This window comes from Monodelphis domestica, chromosome 8 (genome assembly GCF_027887165.1).
Source record: "Monodelphis domestica isolate mMonDom1 chromosome 8, mMonDom1.pri, whole genome shotgun sequence".
Classification (NCBI taxonomy): Eukaryota; Metazoa; Chordata; class Mammalia; order Didelphimorphia; family Didelphidae; genus Monodelphis; species Monodelphis domestica.
This window is the reverse complement of record NC_077234.1, coordinates 260262883-260290169: the sequence shown is the minus strand read 5'-3', so window position 1 is coordinate 260290169 and position 27287 is coordinate 260262883. Positions and strand designations below refer to the sequence as shown.

Here is a 27287-nt window from a genome sequence, read left to right as displayed (position 1 = left end):
ATTTTTTGTTTAGAAAAAGAACGAAATTAAGATTTAATCCATCAGTGTGGCTAATGTTTATGGTTTTAAATAGCAATGTTGATTCTCCTATTAATTGTCCTGGTAGCATTATTTTTCATGATTCAGGATGACTTACAGGTGCTAGGAGATCATGCTGAGGAAATCAGCCTTCATTCCATGTAGCATTCTCCTTCAAGGATACGTGGTATTTTGATTTCCTAATGAACATTCACAATGATTAGCTTGACTGATGTAGACCCTCTAATTAAAATGTGTTTAAAAATATCTCCAAACTCCTTTCGTTACACAAACACACTAGAAGAGTGTGTGCTGGTAACAGGGCTACTAGCCATTATTGTAGGGCTACAGAAAAAATGTAAATGTTACTTTACATTTTCTCACTAAATCTAGACATGTAGTAAGGATTTATAAATGAGGGGTTATTAAAAATAGTCAAGTATTGTGAGAAATTGGATAATTATGTTCTAATTACACCACCTGTATGATGTTAAGAATGTGATATTAATTTCTCTATGACGCTGCTCCTTGAGATTAGGCATCATTTCCTTTTTTCCCTTCTATTCACCATAAAATGGAGCATGATCATTGACATATTCTTGGTTTTCAATAAATATGTATTACTTTATTTGTCTGTAAAGTAGAGACAGTGATAGGTGATTTCTGCCTATAAATTAAATCACTTTTAGACAAAAAAATTAATTTTTATTGAGTGACTATAGCATTATTAATTTTTATGAACAAACTAAGAAGCTGCCAAGAAGGGTAATTCAAATGCAAGAGGTTATTTTTATGCATTGATTTCTCATCCTTACTCTGGTCAGTTTGGTCTCTGGTTCAATATGGCTCACCATCTTTTACTCTACTATTGTAAAAAGGTAATTGGGAAGGCCCTGAAAGATGAATGTAGCAGGTGGTCAAGGTTTAACGTGACTTGACTTGACAGGATGCCATCCCCCAAGACAGATCAAAATGGATGTCTGTTACTGCTCTTCCTGAATGAGCAGTTAGAGGGTGTACCAAGAATCCCTGCCAGAATGTCTAGTGACCAAGAATGTGTCTCTTGACTTTGTCTGGCAGGGTAAAGGGTAATGGGGAGATGCCCTGTAGCCTATGGGCTATCCCCATGGGACAGAGATTAAAGATGGACGCTTCTCTGCTTCAGATCTGTGATTCAGGCTCACCTGATACAACAACTGTGTCAGGGAGGAAGAAAGACCTCAAGGAGAGAATTTTGGCAGGTTGCTAGGAACTGGCTTTACCTAACACCCTGAGGTGAATATCTCCCAACACAGAGCTGCTTGGAGAGAAAGTGAATGGCAGGTGGTTGAAGCTTGGCTTGACTCAACCGAAGTAGACCATTTCTCCCCAAACCCCTCCAAATGTTCTCCTTCTTGCCCCCCAATAGTTAGCTCTGACTGCTAAGTGGTCCTTTTAAATGGCTTATTAAGGTGGAAGGAGAATAATGTGGATCAGGAAAGAGAATAATAGAAATGCCTATGTGTTACCCAATGGCTGACAGTCTTCTACCCTCAGCCCAAGCCAGGAGAAATCCATGAAGCTCCTCTCTAAACTAGATGTTATCTATTTATTAGCTAAGCCTTGGCTGATAAATCAATAAGTCTCTAAGATGTTAGCAGTTCAAAGTTTATAGATTCACTGCTGGCTCAGAGCAGCCACCTCAAGGCGATTGGTGTCTTTTAATAATCCTTACAGTGCTAAAGCCAAGATCCTATATCCCTCTCTTGTCCATTTGGCATATCTTCTTATATTTGCAATATTAGGAAGATAGTCAGTTAATAAGCTTTTATTAAGCACCTATAATGTACCAGATATTATGTTTAAAAATGGGGATACAAAAAAAGTCACCACAGTCCCTCCTTTAGGAGGACAAGCAAACAAAAATGTGCAAACAAGCGATACATGGGACAAAGAGAAAATAAAGAGGGAAGTCACTCTATTAGCTCAAGAAAGGTTTCTTACAGAAGACATAATTTTATTAAAACTTGAGGATATTCAGGGAAGTTAGGCTGTAGAAATTAGAAGAGGTAGCTTTCAGGCATGGGGTAAACCGAAGATAATGTTAAGAGCCAAGAGATGAAGGAGACCAGTGTCACTGGGTTGAAGAGTACAAGATAGGGAATAAGGTATTAAAGCCTAAAGGACTTACATAACCAAACACAATTTTGTATTTGATTCTGGAGGTGATAAGGAGCCATAATTGATTGAGCCAGGGAGGTGATATGGTCAGACCTGCACTATAGAAAAAAAGAGAAACTTTTCAGGTGAAAAGGAAGACGGATTTCAGTGGGAATGACTAGAGGAAGGCAGACCCATCACCATTAATAGACCCACCAATTTAATAGACCAGGCATGAGATGATGAGGTCCTATACCGGGGTTGTGACACTGTCAGAGGAGAGGAAAGGTGTGCAATAAATGGCAACAGATTGGAAATGAGAGGGTAGAAATAGGAAGGAGTTGGGAATGATACTTAGATTATGACCCTGGGGATCAGGGATGATCACCATTGACAATAATAGGAATATTTTGGAAGGATGGAAGGTCTGAGAACAAAAATAATGAGTCGAGTTTTGGACATATGGATTTTAAGTCATCTACAGGACATGCAAGGTCTCAGAAAGATACTGGAGACATGAGCCTAGAGGTCAGCAAGTGTTATGGCTGGATAAGTACATTTGAAAATCATTGGAGAGTTGCATGCTAGGAGCTAAGATGGTGCACGCGCGCGCGCACACACACACATACACACACACACAATTAATTTCCTACAATAAAGGGAAAGCTACAAGATACCTATATCACCTCAGGGTAAGGAGAGAAAATAGCCCAGGAAGCACAGTGTCTGTAAGAACTGGCTGAAAATGGAGCAATTCTGCCAGAGACAACAAATTTTCAGAACGGGAACAAGCCTAGCCTAAACCACTCCACACAGGTATAGAAGGCAGAGAAGGAAGAAAACCTACAATTCTCACATGAGAGTAGAGCACTGAGCCCACAGGGGTGGAAAAATGAGCAACCTGGAAAATAGATCTCGTAGAATGATCTTAGAATTAATGGACTACCTAAAAACCACATTAAAAAAAAAAGAACCTGGACACTATATTATAAGAAATGATTAGGAAAACTTCACTAATAACCTCAAATAAGAGTGAAAAATAGAAATTGAGTGAATCCACCAGTCACTTCATGAAAAAGAACCCATAATAAAATACTCCAGGCCTATTGTACCAAATTCCAGAATTCTCAGGGCAAGAGAAAAGTATTACAAACTACCAGTAAGAAACAATTCAAATATTGGGAAGATAGTCAGTGTTACATAGAACTTAGCAGCTTCTTCATTAAAGAGCTTGAAACCATGGAATAGGACCTGGAACTACAACTTAAAATTACATACTGGGCGAACCTGAAAATAATCTTCCAGGGAAATAATTGGTATTTAAGAAAACAGAGGAATTTCAAACTTTCCTTACCATAAAAATCAGAGCTGTAAAGAAAATTTGATGAGCAAATTTGACATTCAAGGAAAGCATAGAAAGGTAAAATTGAAATTTAATGGTTTTTATGAGGATAGGTTGGTAATTGAAATAATTAAAGATATCTATGATACTTGAGAAAGGTAAGATACTTCATGTACACAAGATACCTAAGGTATCTAAAATACTTAAAAATTTTATTACTATTAGAACAATGAAAAGGAGTATACATAGAAAGAAGGATGATAAATAACATGGACTCATCAAAAATATAAAAAGGTCAGAGGAACACACGAGGAAAAGAGAAAAAGGAGAGATAGAATGGGTTAAACTACCTCTCACTAAGAAGTGCATAAGTGGCAAAAAGAATGGAGAAGATCGGGGTAGCAACTATGATTGAGCCTTACTTTTATCAGAACTAACTCACTGTGGAAATAATACCCACACTAAATCAGCTATGGTAATATAACTTACCCTAAAATTAAGGACGAGGATAGGAAGAATAAGGGAGGAGTGGGGGATAGAGTTAAAGTTGGGTGAAATTAGATGATGTAGTCAAAAACATTTGTGAACAGAGAAAGGCTAAAAGGAGAGAGAGAGAGAGAGAGAGAGAGAGAGAGAGAGAGAGAGAGAGAGAGAGAGAGAGAGAGAGAGAATAAATAGAGGAAACATGAGATGTAGGAAAACACACAGTAATCATAACTGTGAATGTGATGAACTCATCCATAAAACAGAAGAGGATAGCTGAGTGGATTGAAAAACAGAATCCCACAATAAACTGTCCAAAAGAAATACATTTAAGACAGAAATACACACAGAACATAAGTAAGAGGCTAGAGTACAATCTATTATGACTCAGATAAAGTAAAATCAGCAAGGGTAGCAATCACGATATCAGTCAAAGCAAAAGTAAAAATTGATCTAATTAAAAGAGATAAGGAAGGAAATTACATCATTATGAATGACACTATAGAAATGAAACAATATCAATATTAAATATTTGCTCCAAATGACATAGCATCCAAATTCCTAAAGGAAAAGTTACATATATTACAGGAAGAAACAGATAGTAAAATGTTACTGGGGGGAGAGGGGAAATCTCAGGCTTCCCCTCTCAGAAGTAGATAAAAACCACCAAAAATAGATAAGAACAAAGTTAAAGAGGTAAGTAGATATTTAGAAAAATTGGATATGATTGCTCTCTAGAGAAAATTTTACCAACATAGAAAGGAATACACCTTTTTCTCAGCAGTATATGGCAACTTCACTAAAACTAACTATATAGTAGGGCATAAAAACATCATATCCAAATGTAGAAAAGCAGAGATTATAAATAAATACTTTTCAAACCATGATGGAATCAAAATTAAATTCAACAAAGGGCAGCAGAAAGACAAAAAATTAATTGGAAACTAAATAATGTTATCCTAAAGAATAAATGGGTCAAATAAAAATGAATCACAGAAATAATCAACAAATGACAACGAGGAGATACCACATCAAATTTCATGGGATGCAGCCAAAGTGGTATTTAGGGGAAAATTCATATGTATAAATGCTTAAAAATAGGGAATGAGCAGATGAGTGAATTGGGCATGAAACTAAAACAAAACATATGAACAAACTAAAAAATGCTCAATTAAACACCAAATTGGAAACCTTGAAATCAAAGAAGAGATGAATAAAATTAAAAATAAGAAAACCATCAAAGTAAAGAGTAGGAAGAAGAGTTGGTTTTGTGAAAAATAACTAAAATTTATAAACCATTGATTAATTGATTAGAAATAGAAAATAACAAAATTATCAGTATCAAAAATGAAAAAAGGCAAAATTACAATTGTGAGAGAAAACCCCCCTCTCACCTTATATGAGGATTAGATTTTAATGTTAGCGGTAGTTTTGAGTTAATATAAGTGATAATATTAATAGGTCCAGCTTTGTCATGGGACCAACCCTCCAACAATAAACCTATCTTTGTTTATGGCTTGGAGATTTTGCTTATCATTTGGGTACCTGTGATTAGAAATTACACAACACAATAAATGATAAAAAAATAAAGAAATTATTCATAGTTATCTTGCCCAAATATATGCCAATAAAGCTTACAATCTAAATTAAATACATTTAATTGCATATATATAAACTACCCAGTAAAACCAGAGGAATTATAATGCTTAAAACAACATCACAACAAGAGAAACTGAACAAACCACCAAAGAACTCCCTTAAAGAACAACAACTCAGGGTCATATGTATTTGCAAGTGAATCCTACCAAAAATTCAACAAATAAATTCAATATTACCCAAATTATCTATAAAAATAGTGGAAGAGGGAATATTTCTAATCTTTTTATGACATATATATGATATTGATTCCTAAACCAGGAAGAGCTAAAAGAGATGGGGACACTGTGAGAGGAGTGCCATGGTTTTGTCATTGAGAAAGGATATTGAGAGAGAAAGATAGATATGGAGAAAAATAGATGAAGATTAAGAGATAAACCCAGGGCCATATGGAGAGACATTTTAGCCATGAACAATATTTATTGTAACAAAAAAGCCTTTGTTTGAAATTTTCATGAAATTAGTCAATTTAGAATATTTTTCCTTGGTTTCAAGAGTCATATTCTTTCCCTCCCCTCCCTTCACCCCCTCCTCTATTCAGCATGCAATTCCAAAGGATTTTTCATGTGTCCTTGATCAAAAGCTATTTCCATACTGTTGACATTTGCATTAGGGTGATCATTAGGTGTCTATGTCCCCAATCATATCCCCATCGACCCATGTGATCAAGCACTTGTTTTTCAAGAAAGACTTATATAGAGGAAAATGCTGCGCACTGCAACATTCTTGAGGAGTGTTACTTTCCCACAGGATGATGTTTATGGAACGACTTCACACCAGAACATTACCAGGGTTGCTATTTTAGATTTAAGCAAGTTGAGAAAGAGGGACAGCAAATCTCTTCTGCATCACTTAGAGGAAGGAAGGTCTGATACTTTCACTCATGCCATTACAAAGACTTCTTTGCCCTTCAGACTGAGGGAGTACTCAGGGTTTAATGATGACCTTTGGCTAGGAGCAGCAGTGTCTTTGTGTGAGGGACTGGGGCTTTGCTGAGAATCTCAGGCAGGCATGCCTGCTTTGCTCAGTGGGCCCATTTTGTCCTATGTCCTCCATATAAAAGAGAGGAAGAAGAATCTAGACCAATGTCCCTCATAAATGTTTATACAAAAATGTTAGATAAAAAACTAGATTACAATATTATATCACGAGAATCATATACCATGGTCAGGTGGGTTTTATATCAGGAATGGTTCAATATTGGGAAAACCATCAGCATAATTGAGTATGTCAATAATAAAACCACCATTAACCATATGATTATTTCAATAGAACCAGAAAAAATCTTTGACAAAATACATCCCATTTTCTCATAAAATTATTAGAAAATATCGGAGTAAATGGAACCTTTCTTAACGGGATAAATGGCATCATGATTATGCATTATCTGTATTGGGATGAACTAAAATCCTTTCTTTCCTTCCTTCCTTTTTTCTTTCCGGTTTTCCTTTGTTTGTTATTGACTAAGGAATTGCTCTATAAGTACTTTAGCTCTGATCCATAGTCCCCAAGTAGTCAATGATGTGAAGATGGAATTAACTCTCCCCTGTTTGTTCTGTAGATTTTAGCCACCAAGAATGCACATACCCCCCACTTAATCCTTAAGTGTGTGTATGGGGGGGGTGGAAGTCCATGACACCCACATGTGCTAGCTAGTGACAAATCAAAAACCACCGACTGCCTCCTGGGCAGTCCAAAGCAAAGTTAAAGCCGCCATTGATACGTAAAAGTGGACCAAAGGCACAGGAAGTGTCGTAAAGAACTGTCTTTAAATTTGGTGGTCACTTCTGTACTAGAGAGGAAAACATGCGGAATTATAGTGGGAGAATTTAAAAATTTTAAACCAGGAAGTAACAAAAGAAATAGGCTGAATAGTGGGCCCCTACCCTACACTACTCCCTGTTCTTCCTTCCCAGTTGTCTTGATGGAGATTCTCTCACAGATGGTAGGTTGTAATTTTCCCTCTAATAACCAATCCTACAAGCTAGTTCTTTTAGCTAAAGGATCTATTTATTTTTGGGCAGAAGGAGGTAAGGGTGGGTTTAGGAAGGAGGGAAATAAAGGAAGTCCACAAATCTGAGTTATAATACTGATGAAGGCTTTGAAAAAATAAGTCTCTTCAACATAAATAAATAAAGTATTTTCTCAGAGGAAAGAATTGGCAGTAACTCTGCCAGGGTCTCTTCTGGGCAAGACTAAATAAAAAGAAGGCAATGGCCTGAGAGGAGATGAAGGGACCTGTCCCCCACCTTAAGGCAGAAGCAGAAAAGTGAATTCTCAGGCAGCTGGAGTCCCAAGTGTCTCTCTCTCTCAAACTTCCATTGGAACTGCTCCCCCCCCCCCCGCAATGATTTGTGTGTTCCAAATGTTCTGAGCTCTCCTTGATTTGCAGATCCAATTTTTTGTCTTTGCCCAAGTTTCTTCAATCACACTTCCTGTGAGGGGTCCATTGCCTTTGAGCTTGGCCTTGGAGGGGCTCAGGCTTGAGACCTCAGACCGCTTCCCTTTGGACTGACAGGTGGTGAGTGAAAAGGGCTCACTCCCCTTCCTTGGCTTTTCTGGAGGCAACAGCCTCTGGAGAGGCCCCTCCTCTTGGAGGAGGCCTTGTGGCTGGAAACTTTATTTAATTATTCCTCTGAGTCCCCTTTGCTGGACCCCTGGAGCCCTTCCTGCTTCAGACCATGCCTGAGTACCCATTTCTCTCTCATTTTCCTTACTTTCACTCTCTCTATTTGTTAATAAACTACCATAAAAGTCATTCTGACTTGAGTAATTCATTGGAATTGAGTAATTAAATTCCTGGCCACCAGACTCTTCAATAATTCAGTCCCATCATAATTTTAGCCCCTAAAATGATAAATCCCAGGTAGAACAGAGTAGAGCTCACACCTCTCAATACTACGTAATAGGGAAAGAACTGAATTGGGGCCATAGATCTGCATTCAAATACAACGTATGTTTCTTACTATTTATGTTCCATTAAACTCTCTGTGCCTTAACTTCCTCATCTGTATAATTAAAGACTTGAACTAGTTAATCTCAAGATCTTTTTTCATCACTGAATCTCTGTTTTTCTGACTTTTGATGAGGGATAAGGAAATATTTTATCAAACAGAGAAAATTAAACTTCTAATTTGTTTAGACAAAATTGCTTATCAGAATTTTGACTTTCATGAGGAATATTCATCAGCTACTTAGCTTTTGAATGACTTTAAATCATTTTAATAGTGCCTTTTTAAACAAGGAAATATTATGATGTTAATAGCTATTATAATTATTATGGAAAATTGGTTTTTTCATCTTGTTCCATAAAATTTAGATATAAACATCTATTTCCAGTATATTGGTATGTATAAAAACTTTTTGTAGTCAATTAAAATATTAGAATAAAGCTCATTATCTTTAAGCTCACTGAAATCTTTCTCAGTACACCACAAAAACCAAAGAGAATGACAGGGACCATATCATCCTATTCCCATATCATTTGGTCTCAGACACTTACTTACTTGTTGTGTGACTCTGGGCAGGTCTCCTGATCTATTTGTTTTGGTTTATTCCACTGTAAAATATGGATCATAATGTGGCTCAGAGATTATGAATAGATATTATGAATAGATAGACAATAGGTTTCATCTATTAAAACTTGCATCAAGTTTTCATAGGTCAGTGTTTTTATTGTAGTGTTTTACATATATATAGTATGCATATATAAAACTAAGATTTGAATCATTTGATGAAAGCCACATAGAAGTGGTCCTAGGACAGACTACTTTGGAGTTTTATAGCGAATATTTTAAAAAGTTGCACAGATTAGTAAAATCACTTTTTCTTGAATAAAAATAGTTGGCTATAAACTAAATCTATAGGCAAACTCAAAGTATCCTCATACATCAATAAAAGACAAAACAAGAGCAATATGTCCCTTCTTCTGTTCTCTCATGACAATCCAAGTGACAATTGAAAATCCCCGGAGAAAGATTCTCCAGGATGAAAGTGCTATTTAATGTACTTTCTGGGGAAATCATATAGAATGATATTATAAAGTGACTGATAAGATGTTTTAGTTCAGTGCCCTTTCCAACTTGGAAATCATAGTGACTCCTTTTCAGGAGAAATGGAAATGAATTGGAACCTAGGTGTAGCTTCTCACTGAATAATGTCAATTTTTAAAATAAATTGTTCTTGTTGTTCCTGTTTTGAACTTCAAATATTCTAGCATTCTCCTTTTTATATTAATATATTTTGTGTGTTTGTAGTGCACAAACAAGTGATAAATCAAGAACTAAGTCAAAAAGTTTCTATTAATGAGTATAGAAATGGAGGTTCCTGAGGTTAAAATAAAGGTTCTTCTACTGATTTTTGATGGTGTGTTAGTGGAGTTCCTCAAGGAGTTTCTGGAGAAGAATCTGAATGAGAGAGAGTCGAAGCCTGAATGGGCTAGCCCCCACTCTCCTCTCCCCTCCCTTGAGAGTGGTTGTTGTCAAATGCTGTACTGATATGTTGAGATTCCCTGGGGGAAAGGGGTGGAGGAGAGTTGGTGCCAAGGACAACCTCAGCTTCTCGGGCACAGAGAGGATTTGGAGATAAGCCTTGGTGGGGGCTTGCCTCAGTGAGGGATGGTCTTGGGGCTTCTCTGTTGAACTGGATTCAGATATCCCTTCAAGTAGAAACAAAGAAGCTGGACAAATCTGACTGTGGGGGATAAAATGTCACAATGCTACTGTAGGGAAAGAGGGAGATGATGGAAAATGGGGGTTGGTTTCCCTAATGTGTTCCTAATATGGTCTATCACCTGGGCAGCATGATTTGGAGGACCCAGGTTTCTCTGTCCTGTACCCCAATAAATAACCCCACAATTTATATATATATATATATCTATATATATCTGTCCAGCTTATAGAATCTATAACTAGATCCCCAAACTACAGCCCACAGGCCACATGAGGCCCCCTGCAGTCATTTATCCGGCCCCCACCACACTTCCGGAAGGGGCACCTCTTTCATTGGTGGTCAGTGAGAGGAGCACTGCAGGGCGTCGCTCACATACAGTACTGCTTCCGGTGACATCATCCTTTGCATGCCTCCTTGTTCTGAGAGTAACTGAAGGAGTACGAGGCGCCTCACAAAGGATTATGTGACTGCACAATGGAAGACATCAGCATGGTGAGCGGCGATCTGGGGGAGGGGATTCCGCACTGTGTCTACGGCTGCCCGGTATAGGGGTGGCGGTGATGGGGCTGTGCAAGGTGGGACAGGCTCATCCCAGCCAGCACCACAGCCTCCGCTATCCCAGACAGTGTATACAGATTTGTTCAGTCTTTTTCTATAGTCTGGTGCTCCAACAGTCTGAGGGACAGTGAACTGGCCCCTGTGTAGAAGGTTTGGGGACCCCTGCTTAATGAGTTTTTATCCTCAAAGCTTGGCTCTATGGGTTTAACACACACAAAATTGCTAATGTAATTTCCCCCTGTATATTTTGTATAATCTATTCATTTAAGCCACCATTCTCTTTCTTAGCTAGTTACTACATGTTTTTTATGATCATTTTTTATAGTATTGTTTGAGGTCTGGTCACCTTTCTTCATATTTTTTTCATTAATTCCATTTATATTCTTGACCTTTTGTTCTTCCAGATATATTTTGTTCTTAAAGTACAATTGTCATTTAAATTATATTAGTTCAGTCTATCTGTGAGCAAATGAAATTTTTAAAATTGTTTATATCTGACATTTATTCAAAGTTCTTCTCTATCTATTGAGATATGGGATTACTATTTGATTTGTTTATTGACATGGTCAAATATGCAGATAGTTTTCTTAATATTAAACCAGCTCTGCATTCCTGATATAATTCCCATCTGGTTATAGTGAATGATTCTTATGATTATTGCTGTAGTCTCCTCTTGTATTTTATTTCATTTTTTTGCATCTATAATCATCAATGAAATTGGCCTATAATTTTCTTTCTCTGTTTTTGTAAACTATGGTTTACAAAGTATTGAGATTAATTTTTCTTTAATTATTTGATAGAATTCATTTTTGAATCAATGTGACCCTGGGAATTTATTTTTATGAAGTTCTCTGATGGCTTGTTCAATTTCTTTTTCTGTTGAGGAATTATTGAAGGATTCTATTTCCCCTTTAGTTAAACAAGACAAAATTTGTAAATAGTCATCCACTTCAATTAAATTGTCAGATTTATTAGTAAAAATTGTGTGAAATAATTCCTAATGATTGATTTAATTTCTTCACCCTTTTCATTTTTTATACTGATAATTTGATTTTCTTCTTGGATTTTTTAATCAAATTAATCAACTATCAATTTTATTTATTTTTCTTTTGATTTTTAGAATATCCAATTTAGTCTTTAATTGGAGCTTCTCAATTTTTTTCATCCCTAGTTTTTTTTAGTTTTATGCCCAATTCATTGATCTTCCTGGTCTCTTTTTGTTGATGTAATTATTTAGAGATATAAATTTTCTCCTAAATCCTGCTTTGGCCGATTGTTTAATATACTTGGTTGTTTGAAACATCCTTTTTTAGAATTAAATTATTTAGTTTTCAATTAATTTTTATTTGTATTTATATAGACCCTTATATATTAAATTTTTTTATTACATTCTGATCTGAAAAGGATATATTTATTATTTCTGATTTTCTGCATTGAGTCACGAAGTTTCCATGCTCTAACACATGGTCATATTTTGCATAGTTACCATGTACTGCTGAAAAGAAGATATATTCCTTTCTATTGCATTCAGTTTGCTTCAGAAATCTTTTAGTTTTAACTTTTCTAAACTTACATTCACTTCTTCAACTGATCTTTTGTTTATTTTTTGGTTTATTTTTGTCTAGATATGATATGAGAAATTTTAGGCCCATCACATAGTTTTACTATCTTTTTTCTCATGAAATTAATTTAATTTCACCTTTACAAACTTGGAAGCTGTATATTTTGGTGCATATAATTGATATTACTTCATTGTCCATATTACTTTTTATTAAGATATAATTTGTTCCTTATCTATTAATTTTATCTATTTTTCCTTTAGCTTTGTCTCAGATCATGATTGGTACATCTGCTTTTTACTTCAACAGAAGCACAAAAGTTTCTTCCCTAGTCAGTTGCCTTTACTCTGTTTGTGTGTCTCCCTGCCTCTAATGTATTTCTTGTATACAACATATCATAAGATTCTGCTTTAATTCATTTTATATGTGATTTTATCCTGTTCACATTCACAGTTATGATTACTTATTAATTACCTCCTCTCTATCTTATTTCCCTTTTTGATTCTGCTTTTTCTCTCACCTTACATTCTGGCCCTCCACAAAAGTGCCTTGAATTTAACTAATACTTCTCACTTCTCTTTTCCTTCTTTCACTCTCCACCCTTTATAATCCCTATCCTACTTTTCTTTAAGGATTCTATACTCAAATATTTATGATTTTTGTTCCCTTTCTGAGTCAATTCCAATGAGAGTAAGGTTTAAACATTTCCTGTCATATCCCTCATCTTCCTGCAATAATTTTTCATGCCTCTTTAAGTATGATAGCTTGCCCCATTCTACCTCTCCCTTCCCTTTTTTTTCTGAGTACAATCCTCTTTTATGTCCTTTGGTTTTTCTTTTGTACACATCATGCCACCCTTATCAGCTTTCTCCTTTAAATTAATTTTTGTATGCTATTTCTAAAGGCTCTAATACTGATAAAGATTTTAAGAGTTACAAATAGCAACTTTCCAGGTAGGAATATAAACAGTTTTTCCTTACTGAATTCCTTAAATTTTCTCCTTCGTATTTATTTTTTGATGCTTCTCTGGAGCCTTATATTTGAATATAATTTTTTTTTCTCCTTAGGTCTAGTCTTTTCATCAGGAAAATTGGAAATCTTCTATTTAATTAAATTTCCATTTCCCCTCTGAAAGAACATACTTTTTTGTTGGATGGATGATTATGGGTTGTTAAAAAAGTTCCTTTGCCTTTTGGAATAACAGATTGCAAACCATTTTGACCTTTGAATGTGGAAGCTGCTAAATCCTGTCTAATCCTGTGTAGCTTCATTATATTTGAATTGTTTCTTTCTGGCTGCTTGCATTTTCTCTCAGGTTTTGGACTTCTTGCATTTGGCTACAATATTCCCAAATATTGTCCTTTAGGGATTTCTTTCAGCATTCTTTCATTTTTATTTGATCCTCTTCAAAAAAATCAGGATGCTTTTCTTTGATAATTTCTTATAGTATGATGTCTAAGCTTTTAAAACAATTATCACTTTAAGGTAGTTTAATAATTATTAAATTGTTTCTTCTGGCTCTATTTTCCAAGTAAGTTGGTTTTTCAATGACATTTTCATGTTTTCTTCAATTTTTTTATTCTCTTGATTTTGTTTTAGGGTTTTTAAGATCTAATGAAGTCATTAGCTTCTATTTGCCCAAATCTAATTATTATAGAATTATTTTCTTCTGTGAGCTTTTGAACTTCCTTTTCTATTTTGAGAGTTCTACTTTTCACAGGACTCTTCTTCATTGGATTACTGTATCTCCTTTTCCATTTGGCCAATTCTGTTTTTCATTGCTTTAATTTCTCTTCCTCATTTTTGTTCTGCCTTTCTTAATTGAGTTTTGAAATCCCTTTTTGATCTCTTCCAGAATCTGAGACTGATATCTATTTTTTATGTTTTTCATATAGCTGCTATGCTTTCACTGTCCTCTTCTGAGCCTATGCTTTGTTCTTCTTTGTCTCCAGTAAAATTTTCTACAATTAGGTGTGGATTTTTATATTTTTATCTTTGTGCTTTTCCCTCTCTCTTTTTTGGATTTATACTTTTGTCTTGCAAGTGGTCTCTGTTTTCAGAGTAGAAGGGGACTCTTAAACTTCAGTTTTTCCTTGTTGTTATCTAAACTTTTATTTATGGGTTTCTGAAAGTTTCAGTTTTTTGAAGTTGATAGCATGGCCTGTGGACAGGGATCTTTGAAAGCTCTTTCCCACTGCTGATTCAGTCTTCTCTTCAGACTGCTAATGGCTACGAAGTGCCTTATGCTGGGGCTTAGGGCCTAAACTCAGGGGGGTTTGTAAGGGCTTGAGTTCTTATTCTAGACTTACTGATTGCCTTGTGTTGTGATTTGGGACCTCATCTTGGGTTTGGTCAGGGGCTCCAGACCTGGTTATACCCAGGTCAGCCAGGGCATATACTGTCTTCTGCTAGAGTTCAGGTTCTCACTGCAGGCTGGGCAAGGGCTCTGGACCTCCCCTTGGTCTTGCACTAGCAAGGCACATTGTTGACTGCCTTCTGTTGAAGGTTTCAAAATAGACCCACATAAATCATTAATTTTTCTATATATCTTCAACAAAGTCCAGCAGCATCTATTGTAAGGAGTAAATTTAGGGGGTTTTGACTAATAAATTATACTAATGATCATCAGGGATTTAATTCAATCCCAATAAAAATACTCAAGTTAGTTTGGAAATTTTATGGTGGCTTAATTAATATAGAGGGAAGGAATTAAGAAAAAGAGAGGGAAAAGGGTATAGGATTTCTCCAGCCTAGCCTGAGCCAAGGGGAGCTCAGAGAACTCAGGCTGGAGGCCTCCTCAGAAGATGAAAAACTAGCTCGGCTTCCCAAGAGGATAGTGCTTTTGGAAGGTAAAGGAATCAGCCTAAACTCCGAGAGAGCTCAGGGAAGATGCCGCACCTGGCCCACCCCAAGATGCGAAAATGCTGCCCAGCACAATGAGCCAGAGCCATGTCTCCATGAAAAACCCAGAGAGAGACCCAGAGCTCAATGCCTCCACTGCCAAAAAGAGACCGGCAAGAGGAAGTGACGCGAATCTATAGACTTTTTTATACATCACTTCCTGTATGTCACATGTACCAATGGTAGCTTAAACTTGGCTTAGGACAGCCCAGGGGATCTCAGCTGTTTCTGTTTTGAAATGTAAATGTTGGAGGGGGTGTGGCAAAATTGGGACACTAATACATTGCTGGTAGAGTTGTGAAATGACCCAACCATTCTGGAAGGCAATTTGGAATTAAGCACTGTGCATACTCTTTGATCCACTAATACCACTGTTAGATCTGTATCCCAAAGAGACAGAAAAGGTTGGGGAGAGGACCTCTTTGTACAGAAATATTCTTAGAAGTTCTCTTTGTGGTGGCAAATAATTTGAAATGAAGGGATGTCCATCAATTGCATGATGGCTGAACAAATTTTGGCATAGGATGATGAAGGCATATTATTGTGCTATAAGAAATGATTAACAGGATAATTTCATAAAGAGCTGGAAAGACCTACATGAACTGATCTAGCATGAAATAAGCAGAACCCAGATAACATTGTATACCGTAACAGCAGTATTATGGAATGATCTGTTGTGATAGACTTAGCTACTCTCACCAATACAATGATCCAAGTCAATCCTAAGGGACTTATAGTAAAGAATGCTATCTACCTCCAGCAAAGAACTGTTAGAATAGAAATGCAGATGAAAACATAACAGTTTTCACTTGTTTATTTGGGTATATGTTTGGGGATATTGGTTTTATATAATTCTAATATAAATATAATATATATATATAAAATAAAATAAACATAATAATTATAATATAAATATAATGTATATTATGATATATAATATTATATATAAAACATATGGAAATATGTTTTGTGTGATAATACATGTATAACCCAACTTGAATTGCTTGTGAGCTTTGGGAGAGGGAAGGGAAGGAAGGAAGGGAAACAATTTGGACCCTAAACTTTGGAAAATTTTTGTGGAAATTTATTACATGTAATTTGTAAAAAATATATAAAATAAAATATCATTTAAAAACATTCCACAATATGTTAATTTTCATGGGCTGGGCCAGATTCAGATGAGTCTCCTTTTAGTGTAGATTTGATACTACAACAAAATTATATAATTTAGATTATTCAGTGGTTAACAAATGGATATTTATTTAGCTACAGGAAGAGTAAATTTTTGAACAAAGATGGACACATTGAGTATACCTCTAGTTGATTTTGTTCTTATTCTTATAACAAAGCCAAAGTGGTAGAGAGATGAGTCCAGACCAGAACATCAGGACTTCAACCAAAGATTGATTTGATTTTAAGTCCAGTTCTCTAAATATAGCAAATATTAGCAAAAGAAATATTTTGAAAAGCAATGAAATTTACTCAAACGTATTCATTTTAAATTTATTGAGTACATTGTACACCATTTTAAAAATGCCTAATTTGTAGAATTTTAATATTGTCTTAATCAGTTAAACTGAAATCACCACATTTGGAATCTCACATTAAAGTCCCCAGTATAATGAATAAAGAAGTAGCAATGACTTTAAAAAATGTTGTGTTGAAGAGTAGTACTAGATCAGTCATACATAGAGGATATCTGAAAGAACATTCAATTTTGATGACTTCAAAGAATTGATTCCCAAAATATTTGAAAGAAAAGATACGATCATTAAGAAAAGCAAAAAAAAAGAGTAAAATGAATACCAAATTAAAAGATGATAAAATATATCAATAAATACTGACATATGCTTATATTCCATCTCCAGAAAATCATTCTGATAAGCATTTACACATATACTAAGGGTATTCTCATTGGAGATGAAAGAAGGAACATAATTTTATGTCTACAGTAGGATACGTCTTTAGAACACAGATTAACTAAAATTTAGAGACAGTAAGATCCTACTAATGCTTATTGCTATAAGTATAGAAAGCATTTGATTTTGTAGTAAAAATGTACCTTTAAGGCCTCTCTTCCAACACTGTTTTCCATATGTGTGTTAAGATTTTTAAAAGTTCTTTAGGAAATACAATAACAACAAGTTCAAGTAAAGTTTAAACTTTATAATGACTTTTCCACTGAGGGTCATTACTGTAGTGTCCAATTGGAAGCAAGATCCCCTGTAATTCTTGAGGTTCTCCACATATTCTCCTTTGTAGATGGCCTTGTGCTGATTGCATTAATCTCAAGAACACTGATGAGTTCTTGAGAATGAAATGAGATTCATTGTCAGTAAGAGTTCAGTTTAAGAATAATAGAATACAAGAAGCAAAAGAGAAAAAGGAAATTCCATTAAAAAACCAACAAAATATATCAAATACCTGGAGATTGACCAAATGAAGCACAACAAAGGTTTGTGATAACTTAATTATAAAATGTTCCTCAAATAAATAGAAAATAACTTAAAAATATTCAGTGCTCATGGAGCTCATGCCAATATAATAGAAATGACAATGTTACCAAAGTTAATTTATAATTTTAATGCTATATCAATTGAATTACCAACAGGACTCTTCATAGAATGCTTTAAAACAATGACAAAATTCATTTGGAAAAACAAGATCCAGAATATCAAAGGAAATAATGAAAAGATATAGAGCTGAATGAAATAGTACTTGCAGACCTCAAACTATATTTAAAACAGTATTCATCAATGTATTTGTTACTGGTTTAAAAAAAGTAGAGATCAAGGTGGCTTAGGGTCTTGGCTTCAAATCTGGCCTGTTACACTTCCTGGTTTTGTGACCCTGGGCAAGTCACTTAACCCCCATTGTGTAGTCCTTATCACTCTTCTACTATGGAACCAAAACTTAGTATTTATTCTAAGACAGAAGGTAAGTTCTTAAAAAATAATGTAGATCAGTGGAATGGACGTGAAAAGAGAGATCACAATGAAACTCAATAATGGATTGTTTAATAACGGGGGAAATACAATTATCTAAGGGGGAAAAGAATCCTTATTTGATTTGAAAGAACTGCTGGAAAAATAGAAATCAGTCAGGCAGAAATTAAGCTTAGACCAACACTTTAACTAGATCCCTAAGTTAAATGGATACATGATCCTAAAATAAAAGATCATACTAGAAAAAGTTTAAAAAGAAGCATAATATTTCTCTCATAGTTGTAGGTAGTAGATATAATCTTACCCAAACAAGAGATAAATAAAATTATAAAAGATAAAATAATTGATTGCAAGAATTGAAAAACTTCTGCATGGATAAAACAACTACAAAAAGAAGGGAAAAGGTCAAATAGGGGAAAAAACTAAGTATCACATTTCTCTGAAAAGTGTTTGGAATAAAAGATGAAAATTGTATAATGCATGACTAATAATCATTCCCCAATAGATATATGGTGAAAATCATAAGGATAGTGAAGTATTCCCCAACACAGGAAAAATAGTCTGAATCACTAATAATAAGAAAAATGTAAATCAGTATAATCCTGAGATTTCATTTCGTAACTTTCAAATTTTTGGAGATGACAAAAAATGGCAGTATTCCACATTGGAGGGGTTGTAGAATGATGGGCATACTGAAGCATCGTTGATAGGTCTGTGAAATGGTCTCAGTTCTTTGGAAGTCCTGTTATAGTGTAGGAGTAAAAATGAATGAATACTTCTAGTATTTAAAAATATAGAATGTGTTCATCATAAGTCACAAGAGAAGAAAAAGGAAAAAGGGTTCTTTCAGTCAAGTGAGCAGAGCAAAGAGAGCCGGAGACTCACACCTGCAGCCCTTTGCCAAAAGCACAAGCTCCGAGGAAGGAGCCTGCAGCTGGGTCTCAGCCAAATTTATCTCCCCAGCATCTTTCCATAAAATGAGGACAGAACTTAAAAGGATGCTGGGAATGGAGCTCAGGCGAGGCAAATTTTCCATCTGCACAAGAGTTCTGCCAAAGTAACTACCTTTTGATTCAGAAACTTCAATGCTGCAGTTATGCCTCAAGAAAGTTGTTAAGAAAAGAAGTTTCACATGTGCAAACATATCTGTGTAGTATAGAAAACAAAACAGATGACCATCAACTGTGGAATTACTAAACAAATTGTTACATGAATGTAATGGACTAGGAATGGCCTATGAGAACATACATATATATATATATATATATATATATATATTTGTATATGATTAATACAGAGAAGCCTTAAATGATCTATATTGCCTGGTGGATCCTGGACGAAGTAAATCAAGCCAGAAGAATAATATACAAAATGACTACAACAGTATAAATGGAGGTAAATATGACATAAAAAAATCAGAAGTAAGTGTAACAAAGTTATAAACATCAAACCTGAATGAAAGGATATGACCATGCTGGGACCTTCCCAGCCCTTCCCTTTGTGGAAGTGGAAGGTCTACATTTGTTGCTCACTGTTTATATTTTCATATTTTTTCAGGATGTTGGTCAACATGCCAGTTTTTTCCTCCTTAAAAGCTACTGGAATGAGAGAGAAAATACTGTCTATAACTATGATGCTTTTGGAAGAAAAAAACATCAATAATACTTATTTGAAAAGAATTCTGACATAATTATTAAATCACTAAATTGCTCTAGATTTTAAAAATAAAATGAATATATTTCCCAGTAATAAGATAAATAAAATAGTGTTCCAGAAGAAATGAAGAAGGAACAGAGTACAAACAAAAATTATTTTAATTAAAAATCTAAAGATAATTGAATATTGAATTTGAACCCTAAATATAAACTTGTTTAAAGTCGTAGGGATTAATTAGTTTGCTTTATTCTCTATTTAGCCAAACAGATGGTATTGATTTTCACATACTCCCCCCCCCTTTGTTTTCTTACCTTTTTTTATAAAACGACAAAGCTCCTTTTTCCATTTGCTTACAGCTGGTTACCAATCAATCTCAATTCATGGTACAGTGATGATAGCACATGTTGTCCAGGGGCCAAATCTGATTGGGTTTCATTTTTCAACAGGGTTTCCTATCAGAAAAATATGTGTCTAAAGGGTAGGGACTGTCAGCACACGATTGTAGACTGTCGGTAATCAAGCCTGGCAACAAAGAATGCATTCATATCAACCAGACTGACGAATTTTATAATCAAAATCATTCCATTTTTCAACTAAAATGTCCTCACTAGTAATGTCTTCTTCTCTGTTCTTTCTTGTTGTGTTGTGGGTAGATGGTAGCCAGTGGAAGTAGAACTTTACCATGCTGAAAAGTAGCTATTTTTTATCAAGATAAATTTTAGATTTTAAACTAATTTCTCAGCTAAACCAAGAAGACGGGAAAAGGTTAAAATCAGTCCTTGGTTTTATTTGTTTTGATTGTCTTAAACTAATACGGAAAATGTTCATCCTGAGGATTAAACTGAAAGGCATGTACTGTGTCCTTTCCTGGAGCTGGTTATTACCATTTGCTAGCATGCATGCGTATCTATAATATCTATAGATTATGTTTGAATATATTATAATATAGAATAATTCACTTTGTGAGTTATTTCAACAGAAACATGCCATCGACAAATGTAGAAATAAATGTAGGACAAGAGCTTTAGTGAATTAATGTTGCCATCCTGTGTATCTCTACAAACACTCGTCTGTGGTCTCTCAGCCCTGCCTGTGAGATGCTGTTTGCCGTTCTTCCTCTGAATCCTGAGTGGTTAGAGCAGTGCACAGCAGTAGTCGGTGTCTGTAATCTGTGAGTTAGTGATGAGGCTCTAACAGGGCAAGGACGTGCCAGACCCATTCTATTCCTGTCCAGGTTTTCTGGCCGCTGCGCGATGCCATGACAACCCTTCCACGATCGCCGGTGGAGCCATCCAAAGGGCCCTACAAATCGCACACCAGCAAGCGGATGCGCGGTTCTCAGAATCTCTCCTTCCTCTTTAGGGTTGACGTCAAGGAGGATCACACGCTGAGGATTAAGAAGGCGCTGAGCTCTGATGAAGGCACCTACGTGTGTATTGCTGAGAATCGGGTGGGAAGAGTTGAAGCATCGGCTACGCTCACGGTGAGAGGTGAGTGCCTCCAGGTTTCTTAGTCCAGAGAACAATGTGCAACCCATTGCTAAGCGCAGCCATTGGGTAACGTCCAGACCCCATTGAGTGCATGCTCACCCTTACTCAGAAATTGGGCTCATGACCAAGTTTAACTGCCCGTATTTCATAAGTCAGTTTTCCTTCATGAAATGGATTGCCAGAACTGTGCACAGGCTGAGAGTCTTGGTGAAAAGAGCATCCCTTCAAAATTTGGAAGCCATTTCTTTATGTTTAACTTGCAAACTCATTTTATTAGCATGAAAATGTTCAAAGTAAATCTAATATTCCATCAACTCGTTGTAAATAACATTTAAACTAGTCAGAGCAGCCACCTGATGCAGTAGATCCAGAGCCAGCCCTGGAGATAGGAAGTTCTTGTTTCAAATCTAGACTCAGACACTTCCTTGGCATGTGACCCTGGGTAAGTCACTTAATTCCAAGTGCCTAGCCCTTACCACTCTGTTACCTTAGAAATGGGTATTTATTCTATACATGAATGGAAGGGTTTTATTAAAAATAAATAAAAAACCAATGAACTCATTGCCATTGTTCTTTCTGTTCTAGCCCCTGCCATTAAGTTTCTTCTTGCCCTCTTATTTCAACAGTTAGGAACATTTTTGCTAGTGTATTTTCATAGATTTCTTGTTCATGACTTTTCAATATCACAACATTTTACCCAATGAAATGAGGCTTTTACTTTTCCAAGTCATCCTCCGTCCTGATGATAAAACATATTCATAAAGTCCCCCAGAGAGGAGAGAAAACAGATCATGATGCTTGACCTTAGGCTGAACTAGAATCAATTTGCTGCTCCCTCTTTTTACCACTGGACTCACATAAAAGCGGAAATATTCCAAGGGTCCAAGTCAGGGTCATTTAGACAATTGTTGTTGATACATTGAAAGTTCTAGAACTTCATCCAAAGCTTCCAACATATTTTATCCCTTGAACTAACTGCTGTTTTTCTGATTCATATTACTTGGTATTTATGGTAGAGGCCATCTAATAGGTAATGGCTATGACTTCATTTTTTCAGGTATCAATAAGCCAGATTTCTTCCCCAGCCCCCACATCCCAATCACATCTGTATAACCATGAACTTTTCCCATCTCTATATTTATATGCTCAACATAGTCAAGAAAGATGAAGAGATTATGTTGGCTCCATTTTTTTTACAAGAATTATAGTGGTGCTTCCAGTACCAGCACTCTACGTGGTTCAGTAAGACTGAATCCTATCAGTTCCATTGTTTTTCCAGAACAGATAAGAGCTTCCTCTTGGGAAAGGAGACAACAAACCTTTCTTGAACATATTCCACCATGTCATGCCACTTCAATCCGGACTCCTGTTTTCACTCATCCACCCATTTTTCTCCTTAGCCCATTAAAACACAAATATGGCAGTTGATTTGAGAACGTGAATCCATTTTTTGAATGAACATGTTGAAGAAAAGTAATTAAGTAGGTACATCTTTCTTGCCAGTGGCTTTCTTTTGCTAGGCAAACGTGGTAGGTATCATAGAATTTCTAATGGAGAAAAAAGTTGGAGACCATGTAGTTCAACCTTCTCCTTTCATCGGTAAGGAAATTCACATCCTAGAGGTAAAGCAACTTCATAAGTTTCCATAATTGGTTAATGACAGATAAGACTAGAATTTAGAACTTTTGGACTAGTCCACTGTTCTTTCTAACATGCCTCCCTCCCTTTCTTCTTTCAAGGGTCTAGTCAATGGTCCCTGCTCATGTGATCTGAAAACTGATTTCTAGTCCTCCATAAGGTTTTTGTTCAAAACTCTGAAAAAACAAATTGAGTATACTAACTATATTCAAAGTAAATTCTCCTTCTTTAACTTATTGAATAAAAGAAAGTAGCTTTCCATTTGCAGTGTTTGGCACTAAAACAAATGCTAACAACATATGCTCGGTTTATTTCTTTAAATAAATATTTAATTTATAAAATGGTTATGATGAGATCCCCAAATTTACTTGCCATGACATCTAATTACTTTTGCTTCATGAGGAGATTTTGGAATGAGTGCTACATTTTATAAAACATTTTCTTATTCATTTTAGTTTAATTCAAGCCTATAGTAAACTAATAAAATGGATTTTATTTTAAGGGGGATATTTTTAGTGCCATCTATCCTCATTAACTTACCTCTCCCAAAATGCCTGTGCCGTCACTGCATAGCCTAGTTTAGGGCTCATTTTGCTCCTAAGAATTCATGCAAGACTAAGCACTCCAAAATAGGAGGAAGAAAACGTTTTCATAAATCTGTACTCACAAACGTCTATAACTGCATCTCCTCCTCCCACACAGGCTATTCAGATAACAACAGGAGCGTTTTCACTTGTGCTAGACGTGTGCAAGTGAATGCAGGGTCTGGGGGTGAGAGATCTCTTCTGTGGAAACCAGTCAATCGAGGTGTTTAGAACAGTCGCAAAATGCAGAATTTACGCTGCACTCCTTGAAGCAATAGGGAACACTATCATGTGATCCTGCAATCCAGGCCATGTAAAGCACACGGGGTCTTCTCCAGGGGTGCATTTGCCACCTATTAAAAATGAAGACCCAAACTGAGACAAGCTCTTTCCAGGTTTAGTGGAGCACCCAGGGGGAGGTGAGAAGGCTTTCCCCTGGCATGGGGAAGAAAAGAAATTTGCTTTGAAAGTATTGATGTTGCTAGGACTTCTCTTCAGGAAGAGAAAATAAGGAAGCTGAATTTTGCCAAGTTTATCCAGCATTATCACTGCTAATTTATTGATGAGCATGGTCCACTTTATTTCCATTTTCTGGAATGTCTTCTGCAGATGGTCTCTTGTAACTTCCCTGCATTTCATAATAGGAACAGAATTCGAGTAATAATATTATCCAGTAAGATGTTTATTGCAGTAATCATGAGATCACTGGGAGCAATTTTAAAGTCGGTCATGCTATGAGAAGAATCCATTGGTCAGTCATGGCTTTTCCTAGAGTTCCCCTAAAGCAGAATTTAACTAAACATCCACTTGGAAGGGCCTAAATGGAAATGTCTAAGGTGCTTCCAGACTGTGCTCTATTTCTGTCAATTCTCTCAGTGGATGAAAACGATGTGCTCTTATCAGGAAGTGCAAAGCAGTGTCAGGAGCTTTCCAATAGCTTTGCAAACATTTCTTGGTCGCCATATTTGGAATACAATTGGCACTAAAATCGACAGTGACGTCTTCCTTTTTCATATGGCCTTGGTTAGTTGTTAACTTGAATAAGTATTTTGGTGGGACCATGCAGTTCATTCTGACAGCATTCATAGCATTAGCCAAGATAGCTGTCGACTGTGGAGCTAGCTCAGATGTTCATCTTTCAAAGAAAAGGGGGATTATTTTTTTAAAAAGGAGTCATCTAAAACTCTGCTCCAACTTAGGTTTTTAAGTTTCAAATCACGTTACTGTCCATTCTTAGAGTGAACATTCCTCATCCTGCATTCTGACGATTTTCTTTTTTTGAATTTCTTTTTTATATTCTCACCACACCATTGTAATGTCTACAGCCCGCCCTGTTGGTAAGTAACCATCCTTCTATCCATTTGGCATGGCTTTGTGCACTGCTTCATGTTCATGCAAGCAATATTTGAATGAATGGAATGTGTTCACCCATGCTGTGTAATATCTGCATAATAGAGGAGGGCTTGGCCACAGATAAAGTTATTTGGACATTTCCATCCCTTTAAAGAAACTCCATGGAGTGGTTCTGCCATCGAAGCTATTCATTTGGTGCCAAAAAAAAAGGCCTGTGATTGAATTTGCTTAACGAGAAGATCGATTTGCCTTCTAGTTCTGAGAAGTGTGTCCAAAGCCCAGTGGCTCATAGTCAGCAGGTTCTCTTAAGAGAGTGGCTGTACTCAGGGTTCATGAAGAGGCTCCGTAGCTGTCCGCTTCTTGTAGTTCTGAAGTATTTCAGCTGAGTCTATGCTGGTTGCATGCATGTTTTTACAATGATTTATGGGAAATGCTTCAGGAATCACATTCACACCACCTTAATGTTAGCGTGAAAGGTTACTTACTGAATTAAAGTGGGGCTGAAAGTGGTCATTACTTTGGGAATAAAAAAATAAATGTTCTTTGTTTTTCAAATGTCTTCAAACAACGGGCTTGCACTAGTGAGCACTCAGTTAATATTCCTTTAAAAACTCATCTTCCATCTTGGAATCAATACTTTATATGTAAAGTAGTATAGTGGTTCCAAGGCAGAAGAGCTGTAAGGACTAGGCCATGGGGGTTAAGTGACTTGCTCAGGATCACACAGCTGGGAAGGGTCTGAGGCCAGATTGCAACCCAGGACCTCCCATCTCTAGGCCTGGCTCTCCATCTACTGAGCTTCCCAGCTGCCCCCTCCCAAATTAATATTCTTTTGATGATTTATTAGTAACAAAATTTATCTTAAATGTGGGAACTTTAATTATCCCTTATGAATACTAATTAAATATAACCTTAGAGAACAATAAGTTAAGATGAAAAAATCATTTAAGAATATTGTGATGCTATTGATTGATCCTCGTTTGCTCATCTATACTTAATCATTTGGAATTTTCATGGCCAATCTATTAAGCATAACGAAATTGAAATAATGATGCCAATAAATCCGTGAATTCATTAAAGTAAATGGATGCTCCAGAGATCTAGATGGTAAATGAGCCAAGTGATGTCCCTGTAACTGGCAAAAGCTAATGCCGTTTTTAGTGTCCTCAACTTTTCTCCACTCGTGCCTTGATCTGTTGACCAGCAGCTCTTTGGCAGCTTGTGACGCTTCCCAGGCATTTGTGTTTCTTGCCACGGCGTTTGTATCAGTCATTACTGTTCACTCGACAACACGAGCAAAGGCTGTTTACAGTCCTGGAGCCCTAGAATGCCCGGTGTGCCGACTGGCCTTCGTAGGCTTCCCCTATTCGGTACATGAGAAAGGCTGGGCCTTCTCTGGTCCCAAGGTGTAGCGCGGACATCCAGGTCAGCAGCCCTGAGAAGAGGGAGACAAAACAACGCGGCCCCTTCTTTGGGTCTTCTATTGAATAAGAGGGAATGATGGTCGGCAGACGGTGAAGTGCAAAGGAGCCATCCAGATGGAGCTGACTGAGAATATTGGAGGAGGGAGACTCAGGGAGGCTTCAACAGAGCACCTGACGTGCACCCCGAGAGAAGAAGATGGCCCGCCAGGCTCCTGTTCCTGCCTGTTCCAAGCCATCGCTCATGTTCCAATTAGGAACTTCTGGCCACATGAAGGGATGCAGGAAGGAGCATGAACAGAGCTGGCTGGGACAATGTATGGAGATGACAATAACACTTTAGATTACATGTGAACACCAGTTCAAGAGGCCTCTCGGGATGGGCACCCTCGAGCTGTCCCTGATCTAAGGAACATCCTTTGGCTTCCATTAGCATGATTCATTGCTTCTAGAATCTGAAATTCAGTCTCGTATTGACCAGTACCCGTCACAAAATCCTCCTAAGCATCAGAGGTGTTTTAGCCATTCGGGACTGGTAAAATTAAAAGCTTGAGCTGCTCCCTAAAAACGAGAAAGTGTTTCCCTTACAGTCTTGTTCTGTTTACGCTGGCTAAATAAATGACCTTGCGTAGGAAGAGGATGAAGTAGGCTGACTTGTCTAAAAGCAGAGAACCTTCCCAAGTGCCTGCTGACCGCATCTGTAAAGCCTCATCTACAAGAACTCCAGTTTTGCACACACAGTCAGAATTTGCCCCAAATAGAATGGTTTAGCAGGGCTTTTGGGAGATGAGTTCTACCCGTGGGATGTGCAATGTAACACGGATTCCCGGGCCACAGAACAAATCTAGGTGTGCAACACAAATTAGGAAATCG

The 27287-nt window shown here is 36.6% G+C and overlaps 1 protein-coding gene across 16 annotated transcripts in view; it reads left to right on the top strand.

The window, feature by feature from the left end:
* ROBO2 (roundabout guidance receptor 2) overlaps positions 1-27287 on the top strand; it is a 608856-nt gene that overhangs the window by 368096 nt on the left and 213473 nt on the right. For 15 of the 16 annotated variants that reach the window (XM_056807276.1, XM_056807277.1, XM_056807269.1 and 12 more), the window contains exon 6: positions 21291-21418. In XM_056807276.1, coding sequence (XP_056663254.1) covers positions 21291-21418 — 128 coding nt within the window. Of the gene's footprint in view, positions 1-21290; positions 21419-24965; positions 24978-27287 lie in introns of all 16 variants that reach the window. The other variant, XM_056807263.1, reaches the window with a different exon arrangement.